The 12,569-nt window shown below is 29.4% G+C and overlaps 1 protein-coding gene across 2 annotated transcripts in view; it reads right to left on the reverse strand.

Moving 5' to 3' along the window:
* LOC118200349 (kinesin-like protein KIF21A) overlaps positions 1 to 12,569 on the reverse strand; it is a 156,750-nt gene that overhangs the window by 102,851 nt on the left and 41,330 nt on the right. For both annotated transcript variants that reach the window (XM_085824243.1, XM_035372309.2), the window contains exons 11-15: positions 12,176 to 12,365; positions 8,418 to 8,487; positions 8,027 to 8,239; positions 1,347 to 1,419; positions 557 to 692 (exon numbers count right to left, since the gene is read on the reverse strand). In XM_085824243.1, coding sequence (XP_085680369.1) covers positions 557 to 692; positions 1,347 to 1,419; positions 8,027 to 8,239; positions 8,418 to 8,487; positions 12,176 to 12,365 — 682 coding nt within the window. The remainder of the gene's footprint in view (positions 1 to 556; positions 693 to 1,346; positions 1,420 to 8,026; positions 8,240 to 8,417; positions 8,488 to 12,175; positions 12,366 to 12,569) is intronic.

The raw sequence follows: 12,569 nt of genomic DNA on the forward strand, positions 1-12,569 counted from the left end.
TAATATGCAAGTGCCAAAATATGTTCTCTTAGTATGGTTGTGAAGCAGGTTTAAAAAAAGTCAAAGGGTATCAGCACAAGTCAAAGCACAAGTATATATGATGCTTTCAATTGTTGTCTAATTAGTCTTACCACCAACTCCTTCCTTTTGTGTAGTAAAAGCATGCCGCTAAGTTTTGATGACATTGTGCCACCAAAACTGTACACAATGTCCATTGTTGCAAATAAGAGCTCACTTATTGAAAAGAGTCAGAATTAGGCAAATAAATAAATAAATAAATAAATAAAATAAAATAAAAATAAAAATAAAAAATAAAATAAAATAAAAATAAATAAATAAATAAAGGAATTTACAGGTGTCAGAACCCAGGCACAGAAAGGTTAAGTCAGTAACAATATTCATGCTAGAAATCATTTTAGAGATGAGAATTTATGAAGCAGAGTTACTTATATATATTTTTTCCCATCAAATTGTAGTAGAGTTACTTATATATATATATTTAATTCAAATATCTTTATTATGACTATTAACAATTTATTAGCACCTAAGTATTTACCTGCAGCACTTTTTTCTTCAGAGTCTGATTCATCAGAGCTCTCATCATTATCATTATCATCACCACCATCATCATCTTCTTCCTCATCAATATCTCCATTCATCTCATCTTCTCCATTAACTTTTGATTCTCTATCCTAGAAAATATTGCAATTGGAATCACTTGTATATTTGATCATACCTCATATGTTTTCAATCAAATTATCAACATTATAAATGATTTTTAAAACTACATAAAGTCAAGAATCATACAAATCACTGCAGAATTCCATGAGTATTTTAGCAAAGTTAGTGAACTACAAATTATGATCTAAGCAAACAATATTGTTCACAGACTATACAAATTATGAGGAGCATATAATCATCTTAAATAACATCACTGAGTATTATTTATGAATTATACGAAAAATAATACACTAATCAACAGCTCTAGCTAATCAAAAATTTAAATCCTCACTAGCTTTCATTTCTTTCCTTAAAAACAATTTTGGTCTCCAAAGAGATCTAGGCAGATTATCCAAAAATTTGCAAAGCATTTTTCAATATTAAATCAAATCTATTATTTAACTTTGCCTAACTTTGAAACTGGCATATTTTACATCTACTACAATTTGATGGAAATTTACTTAAACCCTGTATTTCCTCACTTAATCTCTTGCACTTTATATACATTATTTCTTATTTTAAGAACAGATAATAAAATATTCATGACAAATATTATGAAACACATTCTATATTTTGACCACATTAACTAATGTATAAATTTTAATAATAGATGTAGAAAAGTTCACCTCTGAAGCATCATCTTTTTCCTTTTCATCATCTGCATTTTGTTTAATTTCTTCATTGTCTTTTTCTGACATACTAAAAAGAAAAAGAAATTAATATATAATAAAATTTCATTCACTAACTCTGATAATCATAAGAATAAAAAAATTACTGATATTTCAAAGAAATTGTTCTAAAATGTAGAGTACTGATAATACACACAATGCAAAGTGCAGCTAAAGAGCAAAGCTAAAGATAGTGCTTTTAACATACGCTGAGCTCACAGCGAACAACAAGAAACTGAGAGCAAATGCTCTCTCCGGCCTTATATAGTTTCCACCTGGCTGACGAGATACACTGACTTCCAAAAGTTAAGCACGGAGAAGAAAATGCTAATTTCTGGAAGCCAATCAAAATTGAAGAGGAAGCAATTCGCTGCAGAGGTAGATGGAAGTATGCAAATATGTTAGGTAACAGCCAATCGCGCTTTCATGTCAAGAAATATGCAAAAAAAGGCAGTCTTATAAGAAGCCAGCTTTATGAAGGGTTACAGTTATGTTTATGGAAACAATTCCAAACTACACAGACAGTTGTCCGAAGGCCCATAGCCGGTCACCCAAAGGTTATAACCCACATGAAAGATCGATGTATTGCTAATGTCGCCAAGCGGAATCGCAGAGCGTCCTCCACACGTGTGACATATATGGTTACAGCATCTATTGGTAAGGCGATATCTGCAGCTACTGTATGCCGAAGATTACATATGAGTGGACTGTATGCCGGGTACCTAGAGTTTGTGCCCCTCTACCCGTCCAATCAAGAAATGCATGATTATAGTGGTGCCGGGAACATGTCAATTTGTCTAACTGGGGCAATGTCATGTTTACTGATGAGTCAAGATTTGCTCTGGAGCCAGATGACAAGTGTATAAGGATATGGTGTGAACAACGAACACGAAATCAGTCCCCAAACATCACCGAACATCACGCATTCCGAGGCGGAAGAATTATGGTGTGGGCAGGGATTTCTTTAAGATACTGCACCGACCTGCACATCTTTAAACGGAGTTCTCTGATGGCTGTCCGGTATCGAGATGAAGTCCTACAACCCATTGTGAGATTGTATGCTGCAGCAGTTGGCCCTACTTTTGTTTTAATGGACGATAACGCACATCCCCATAGAGCTGACATCGTTGATGACTACCTAGAGAGTGAAGGGGTTGCAAATATGGCGTGGCCAGCATATTCGCCCAACCTTAATATGGTCACAAGGTGTAATCTTTGTCTACAGATGAGGGGGAATCACATACTCTATTAATGTCCTTTTTTTTTTTTTTTTTCATTTTATGCTGTTTATTTTCACTTTATACATAATTCTGTTTACGTCTCCAGTATGTCATTACCTGATAACTTACAAAAATTTAATATTGTTTTCATTTCTGTATATAACTATTGATTTTGTTGTATGCATAAATATATATGCTACTTTTCTGCCAAATTTTGTGTCAATCAAAGCAGTATCTGTTGATTTTTTTGCATTTTACATCTTTGTGCTTAACTTTTGGAGGTGAGAGTATTTATAGTACTTTCTGCTTCGCAAAATTACTGGAAAGGTCAAATTATGGTTACAGCTAATATAGTGATCAATTACATTTATTCAATTACAGTAACTATTACAGCAATACAGGGACCAGACTAAAATACTGGCAAATTGGTCACCAGGTTTGGCGAAAATTGCCAGCTTGGTGATATTTCGCGAAATTACCGAGACACCCATTTAGTCAATATTAAATGGACTTGTCCCTGTATTCTTACTTTTCCGATATAGCTTTTTTAGACTTTTCATGTTACATTATGCAGAAAAATACAATTTAATATATAATTGCCCTAAAATAATCTATCCATATACAATATTCATAATACTATAATAAGTTACCAAAATGGAAAATACTACCAATTTATGATATGACAGAGAAAAATAAAAATATTTTATTTTAATATTATTTCTTAAATATAATTTCAATAAATTACCAATATTTTAATGACATTTATCAATGTTACAATGTTTTAAAAAAATCGTTGAAAACTTTTCAGATCTTTGAATTAAAAATTTTCTATAGAAAGCAATCTTAAAATCGAAAAAATGTTGATAAGTCAGCAAATTTAGACCGTTTAATGAAAAGAACAAAAGCAAAAAGTTGTTTAAGAGCTCTTCATTAGAAAAAATTAAATAATTTCAAAATGCTTATCTTTCACTTTTTGCCAGAAACTAAAGGATCCCACCATTTATGTTAGAAGCAGGAACTAATTATAACCCATGAACCTACTCACCCATTAAAGATAAATGTCAGTAAATCATCAAAAATACTTCTCCAGAATACTAATTCATGCTCAAACGGGCAGTCATAAAAATAGACAGAAATTTCAAATGATCAACTTCTGCCGATTTCGGCCGAAATTAAGGACTTTTAGGGACAAAAAATTTATTGCATAAAACCTAAGGACCCTACAAATCATGGTATTTAATACATAAACTACTTGTGCAAGGTTCGTACTCACTTCCACACATGGAATCAAGTATAAATTAATTATTAAATTAAGGACCATCATTGAAAAAAATTAAGGACATATCAAGCAAATAGGAACTGAATCAACTTAAGAAAGTATCTACATAGCCAAGTTGTTTTAAGTGATTTTCAATGCATGTATGTGATACATGAAGCTTCTCTGCAATCTCACGTGTTATACTGTGACGATCCGAATCGATTATTGCTTTGATTAGGCTGTCATCAACTTCAACTGGACGACCAGAACGTTTTTCATCTTTGAGTGAAAAATCACCAGAACGAAATTTGGCAAACCGATTTTGACACTGCCGTTCTTTTAAAGCTTCGTCACCATAAACAGCACATAACTTTTTATGAGCTTGTGATGCGTTTTTCCCTTTGCGGAAATAAAAAAGCAAAATATGACAAAAATGTTCCTTTTGATTTTCCATTTTTCAACGAACGCCAAACGAAAACTATGCAACCAATCAAAAAACTTTTTTTTACTGATTGACAGCTGAATTGCCAACTATCAAATAACAAAATGTGTTTTACATTTGTACTACGTCTGCAACCCTAAAAATTCAACTGAAGCCATCTATGAGTGAAATCTGCAATTACTTAGTTGCCAACGCAATATTTTACACTTATAATATTCCCATATATTCTACAGAAGAATAGTGGCTTTTTATTTAAATTTTACTAATAGCTAGTTTTATACTGATAGTTTCTTTTATACCTAATTTCATCATGTATTTATTCAGTCCATAAGTATATGCAAATTTAATGTCCAAATGGCATAAGTTAAACTGAGAAGTAAAATAATTATCAGCATGGCTCATAACAAAAGTTTGGCTGTTGCCACTGCAGTTGGTTGGTTGCTCAGAGACAGAAAGCCATTGATTAGAACAAATGTAAACGCCTGACATTGGAAAGAGTTGAAAGTTAGTTGCACTTTGTCTGATCCAGCTAGTGTCATAGCTTTGTGTAGATTTGTTCGAGTTGGAACCCAGTTAATATACAGTATTTAATAAAAAGTTAAAATAAGCCACTGAAGTTTCAGAGATGATAGGTTGTTTTATATTATATTAAGTCTCATTAGCTGTATGGAATAAGTTTTTATCTTAATTTTTACATTTTTGTGTTGTATCTGCATATACAACATGGATTAAATTAAGGAGATTATTTATTTTAACATGTAGAGATAACTTCTAAGGCTGAGCAGTTAGCTACAAATAAATAAGTTATGTAGTTAGACACTCTTAGTTACACATAGTTACAATTTTTTTCTGTTTCTGAAAAAATATCCATTAAACATGGATAAGAAGATTTTACAGAAGTTATAATTTATGATATTGATTCTAAAATTTATATTAGTACAACTATAAATTAAAAGTTACACAAAATTTATGTTTTGTAACTATAGCAAACAACAAAATGTTTAAGTGTGTTTTTAACTTCAAAATTTTCAAATTATTTTAGCTAATTTACATCCACTTTCCTCTCTTTAACACCTTTTCTAAGTTTATTTGGTTCAATAAACAAATCAACATTCCCATGAGGCTCTGCTTCATCTCCTATTTTATTAACGTTTCAACAACATACCTTTGAAGAATAATTTTTTCTCTATATATATAAAAAAACAATTTCTTTTTCAATGAACTTCTTCATTTTAGAATTTTCAGATTGAATTAAAAGATTTTTGTTATTCTAAAGAATTTATAGAAGAGACTGCTAATTTTATTTCTTTAATAATATAAGTATTGAAAATAAATATGAAATGATATATGGTCAAGACTGGCACTAGAGCCAGTGTGACAGAATTTTTAAAATTTAGTAAAGCATGGAGCAGCAAAATTTAAAGCAAAATTTTTAGAATTTAGAGCAGGCACTCAGGTAGGTTATGGTGCATTGAGACATATATGATGACTCTCTTAATTAATTGTCAGTTTTCAATTTCTTTGCTTTCTCTGATTGCTTTGATGCTTTTATCTGGTGGAAAAATAAGAAAATAAAGGGAAGATAAAAGATATTAAGAGAAAGACTTCTGAGATCATAAGGAGAAAATTCAAATATTTTCTTTTCATTGTTCTTTCAAAAATTCTCCAAAAGATAACTAATTCATCACAAATTTCTTGCAAAACACATCCACTGCGAGTTAATACATGAAGACCCTTTTCATTTCATCACACTGTTCTGGAAATAGTAGGTCTATAAATCTACCCTTCAAAATAATAAATTATAGTTATTGCTTTTAGATCTTTAGAAGTGCAAGGTCTAAAATCCGAAAGAAAAATCATCCCTACAAACTCTAAAAAGGGCGAAAGATTTTTGAGAAACAATTCAGGAAAGTTAAAGTGAATTTTCAAGAGAAAACTGATACACATTTCAATATTCTGAAATAATTACATGGGAAACTTAACACGGCAAAATACGACAACAACAGCAAAAACAAAAAGGAAAAAAAAAAAAAAAAATCTTTTTGAATAGTTACAGAATTTTTTTTTAATAAGAAGTGCTTCAGAAACTGTGCTTTGTAGCATTTATTATCTTGTTTATTTTTCAGAATCAAAATATTTCCAAGTCACTAAAATGGAAAGTAATGTCACTTTAAAATATGCCAGGAGATAATAAAAATAATTTTATTTGAATTTTAATTTATTATCATTCATTTTATGATATTTATCAATGTTGTTATGCTTGTAAAAAAATGTCAAAATTTTGCAAATCTCCAAATAAAAATTTTTGCATACAAACTTATTTTGAAATTTCCAAAATCTGAATAAGTAACCACATATAGTGCCATGTAATAAAAAAACTCATACCACCAAAAAAGAAAAGTTTTCGATGTAATATTTCACATGAACTCATCATTTGCAAAAAAAGAAAAGTTTTTGATGTAATATTTTATATGAACTCTTCATTCACAAATAAAAGGAATTACATTGAAATGTTAATTTTTTAATTATAACAGAGCCTCGTGCTTCTAAAACTTAAATATCCATCATTTATATTAAAAAGTAAAATAGAATTCACATGTTAACCCATCAAATACATATTTGTCAATATATCACCACAAAATAGTCCTCGAATATGTTAATTCACAATCAAAATGGCAGTCATTAAAAAATAAACAGAAATGTCAGATGAGTAAAATTAATGACTTTTTGCTAGTTTTGGTCAAAATTAAGGACTTTTAAGGACCATATGAATCCTGTTATGTGTATCGGTATCAATATGTTTGTTGCCAAAGCAGTTCAAACATGTAAATAGAAAAGTACCTAATAAATTCTCATAAATTTAAGGGGTATAAGAAACCCCTATACTGACAATGTTAAATTGGCCATTTTCGATGTACCTTTTCTCAAAATCTGCTGTAGATACAAGCTTGAAATTTTTTCTGTAATTAAAGTATGCCTATCTTATCATGCTGAAATGAGCTTTTGAAACATTTTGAATTTTAGAGTAAATTACAGGATATTTTGTTAGGCATAATAAAATTTAGCACTTTTCTCACACAAAAAAAATTTAATTTTTTTTTCTAAGTTTATTACAAAAAGCTCATTTCAGTAAATATTAGGGAACCTAATAAATAAGCCATAAAAATTTTAGATATCTGTGAGCAGTAGTTCCTGAGAAAAGGTACATCGAGTATAAAAAAATCACGTTTGCAGAAAAATGCGTTTTTACGTAAAAATCCTCATTGATCAAAGCAGTAGATGACAAATTAAAACTAGATTTTTTTTATAGTTCTAATTTTCATAGAGATTAAAGAATGGTATTTTAAAAAGATAAAAGTGTAGAGAATTTGAAAATGCAAAAATCCGAAATCACAGTTTTTTGAAGATTTTGGGGTTCCAACTCCCCTTAATCTGTTCTGAATTTTCTTTTTTTGTAGAAGCTTTGAAAAAATGCAGGCTTTTACCTGCATTTTTTTTATGTATAATCAATTTAATTTATCCACAATTTTAAGAATACACTAAAACACATTGATGAAAATGGCATTTAGCAATTTTTTCCTTCAAAAATACAAAAACGTTCTCCAATTTATGGCATTTAAATGATGGCACATAAAATAACATATTAACCCATTAAAGAGTTACTATAAAATATACTACAATAATAAAGTAATACAAAGTGTACAACACTCTAACTTACTTTGCAAGTTTTAAAGCTTTTGCTTGTTTTGATAACAATTTAATTTCTTGTTTTGCTTCATGAATTAATTCATATGGTGAACTTGGATTAATATCAAACATATGACTCTCTCTACCTAAGATCGATGGGCTATTGAAAGAGGTACGAGCTTGATTTCTTGCTAATTGCTTACGTAACTGTGAACATGTTTCTTCAGCTTCAAGCAATTTTACCCTGAAAATCATTTATTGGATATTTTAAATCTGTAAATAACTTAAACACATAAATTATGAAATATCTTAGAGGAAAAAGTATAAAAAATAATATACCTGACAGAAACTATGCACAAGATCAAACGAATATTTAAATTGTAAAAAAAAAAAAAAAAAAAAAAAAAAAAAAAGACTGTTACCTTAAGTCCTCTATTTCTGCCAAATAGCCTTTTATTAGTTCTGTAATTTCAGTTTGAGATGTGTTTTCTCCTACATGCAATATTTAACATCAAAGCGTTAGCTTATATTGCAAATACATGCTGTTAGTATACATTCAAAACTAGGCATCATTCAAAATTAGGTATGAGAACACATAAAATTAAGCACAAGAACAATCCATGAATGTCTTAGACAAACAATGTAATAACAAATCAAAATCAATTAGAAAAAGACTAATTTTTTTCTAAATTTTGTTGAAGAATTTATCTTAAAAGGGAAATAAAAAGTTAGCATCCAAAAATACATAAGGTTATAATTACAGAAAATCTATAAAAAGTGCATATGATGTTAAAAGAATTGAACTCGAAGATGTAAAAAGGGGCTATATGTCAAATTTTACAGAAACAACAAAACAAAAATCACCTTTTCACACAAGAATGTCAGAAAGAAATTAGAAAACACCGAATTACATGGATCCTAGTTACATCGATCTCATAATTTTCTGTTGTTGATTTCTGAATTCTTGTGAGGAATGGGCTAGTTTTTTTGGTTGCTCCTGTAAAATATGACTTTTATCACATATTCTTTTTTTTTTACATCTTCTGATTCAATTCCTAATTGATTATTCATAGCAAAAATTAAAAGAATTGTTTAACAGGAACACAAGGAAAATACTTCAGAGGTAAAAATTATTTCCCAGCCATGAAATGGTGCTGAATGGTTGCAGAAAGTAAACCGTATTACATAAAAAGTTACTTTTATAAATGTGAATTTACTTAATATAACTATGTTAAATCTTACTTTTAATAATAGCAAAGCATAGTAATCTATGTAAATGTAGTTTAAAATGTTATTAAATGTTTATTAGGTAAAAACTGCAACAATTTATACCAGCAAAGCTTTAAGTGCTTAAAAAAAAATTTCAGTAAGGTTTGATGCTCTTGTTCTCAAAGAAATTTCTATAAAAATAATGGGGTGCATCTTTAAACAAAGCTTTATGTGATGTACATATCAAAATGTTACAATGATAAAACAATGACTAACAACATAATTGCAGAAGCGTTGTATAAAGGCACACTATAAACTTAACATGTTTATGCATTATCAAGTAGATGAGCACATGCACTGGCTTGCACAGGGAAAACGTACATCACCTATCAATAAGACACTTAAAACTATCCTAATGAATTTGATTTTTATAAAAATTTGCAAATTACATTCGACTTCTAACCATTTGGCTTTAAGTTAGCATATTACCTGTAAACTTCCTGAAACGAATGCATAATTTTACAGACATTTAATTAAGAAAGAATTAATTATCAATTATTTTCAATAATTATGATAAATTTTCCATGCACAGACTTTCAACAACAGAACACTTAATAAGGACTTCAATATTCATGTTAAACCACTGTTTATGATAATAGTTACCTTGTTCATATCTGAAATATGATAAACTTTTACTTATACAAACCTTTACTTTTCTCTAGCATATTCTTCAACCTAAGTACTGAATTATTTTCTCATGGAATATTTTTAATGAAAACTTCAAAAGATGTAACAACAAATTTACTGCCATTTTGACCCCCCTTTTTTTTGCAAGCAAGATTCTTTCCTAATATAAACCGACATTCTTTCACAACAAAGGTTAAAAGAATTTTAAATTTAAGCCAGCATTCAAAAGCACAAATTTTATCTAGCTGGATAAGGCTTAGTGCTAAAACAAATTCTCTAATACAGCAATTCAGGTTATTGACAAGAAGAAATTAAATTAATAAGTATCATTTATAGTAAAAATTAGCATTATTCTTTTTAAGAGGCAGGGGATAGGCAATGTTATCTGGATATAAAAATTTAAGCAATATAAATCTCACCCTCTTTTCATGAAAACATTGCATGATTACTGCTATGATTTTACTGAATAATTATTCCACTAGATCACCGGTTTTCAACCTTTTGACTAACATGTACCATCTAAACAAAAATTGAAAACTTTTAGTACCACTACTACAAAGTACTACTGCCACCACCACTCTTGAAGAAAAGCTCAGATCACATAAATTTACAAGTGCTAGAGAAAAAACTAAATCAGGATGTTGGGGTTTTAATTTTTGAATTTAATAGTAAAAAATACTTTGCTTCTTTGCGTACCACCTAATTTTTCTAGTGTACCAACAGTGGTACCCATACCACCGAATGAAAACCGCTGCTCTAGATTACATGAAGCATAAAATAAATGCTAAACTGTTGAAATTTTTTATATCTGCAATTTAATATAGCCATACAAAAATTATGCTTTACTGCTAGGTTTAGACATTTTATATCAGCAATTTATTATGTGCATGCCAAAATTATGCTTTATTATTAGATTTAAAAATTAACAAATGCTTAAACTACGTAAACAAAGTTCACAACCTTGTCATGTAAACAACAATTTTCAAAACATAGAAAAATGTTGAACCATCCTCCAAGCCTATTCATTTTCTGAACCCCCTTTCCCTAAACAATGTGTCAATGCCATAACATTCAGAATAAAATTTCCTTACACTAAGAATTCTTAGAAAGATCTATAGATATAATGCTCTGAAAAGACAATATCATAAGAATAAGATAATTATGATAAAACAGTCAAGCAATTAACAGCTTTTGACAGACCATCATAGAAACATTCAAAACAGTTGGTAGAGTAATGATGGAAGATCATAGCACTTTTCTGCCTTTGTTTTTAGATGCTTGTGCATTTCAACCTTTCATTTTTAATTGCTACCTTCAGAAACCATTTTCATTCAAAACTTCAGGCTTCACTATTTAGTAGAAATTCAAAATTAACAATTATTTTTTACTCCTGTTAGATTAAAATACAAACAATAATAACTGTTAAAAACAAACATCTAGCTCTAGAACTTCTGATAATTTCTTTCTTAGTAAATAAATATTCTCTGCAAATGGTATACAGAATCTATTTCTCACATTTATTGGGACAAGCCTTAATGAAGGATTTTTTTTTTATTTATATTAAAGTAAAACACACATAATCAAAGAAATAAGTAATTATCTTCTATTCATAAGATTACTATTCACACACATGAGAGCAATGCTTTATTATTAGCATAAGATTTTTAAGAATCAAAAGCTTATATGACCAAAGTAAAATGGCAGATTAATGATATATCATAGCTGCCAACATTGAAATCTGAAAAACTGAGAGTTCTCTTAGAATTTATTTTTTATTTTTGCAAGTATAAATAAATAGGTTGCAATAGTTATTATATACGGTGGCATATTACTCAACTTAATTTTCTAAATGCTTAAAATAAATATTGTAATATCAAAACAGGCACATACATAAAGTTTTATAAGTAAGAGGTTTTATGCTTATTCATTAATGTGCTAGAATGAGACCAAGTTGCCATGCTATACAAAGGTTTCTCAATTTTCTTGTCCTGCAAGAGCAAAATTGTGTTTTAAGAGGGATATCTATATATTGCCTTGCAGAAAATTATTATTAGAACCTATTCTTGCAGCCAATCCCCCCCCCAGATTAGACTGCTGAACCTTCGCAATGCATAATGAAGAAAAGCGACTTTGGAATTTTTGTTTGTATCACTGAATTTGAAAAAAAAAAAAAAGAAAAAAAAAAAAAAAGACTCATGAAAGTATGAAAGTAACATGGTCTTCTGATATCTTACATTTAAATAAATACATCACAGATCATGGTAATTTTAGCTTGAAATTATACCTGATGTTATCCAGCATCCCGAAGCTTTCTCTGCTAGAAGTTCAGTTACCCTTTTTGTTTGATGATCCAAAGTTTCTTGCAGGGCTTTTAAACGGGACCGAAGATTATTGTTCTCTGATTCAAGGAACATATTTTCATGGAACATGTCATTTACTTGTTCTTGACCATCTTCTCCAATTATGCGTTTTCCCTTGAAAAAAATTAATACTATTAAGATAAAAAAACTGAATGGAAACAGTAAAAATTCACAATAACAGAAGTAAAAAATCTGATGTGTACACCACATGGCTTCCTTGTACGGAATATTAAATTATACACAATTTTCCTGTATTTCATTTAAACATATTGAATTAACAGTTAACGAATTTTGAATTAAGTCTACTTCATCGATAGC

The sequence above is a fragment of the Stegodyphus dumicola genome, chromosome 9 (genome assembly GCF_044657685.1).
Source record: "Stegodyphus dumicola isolate Sdum_Otavi_A_Nest chromosome 9, ASM4465768v1".
Taxonomy (NCBI): Eukaryota; Metazoa; Arthropoda; class Arachnida; order Araneae; family Eresidae; genus Stegodyphus; species Stegodyphus dumicola.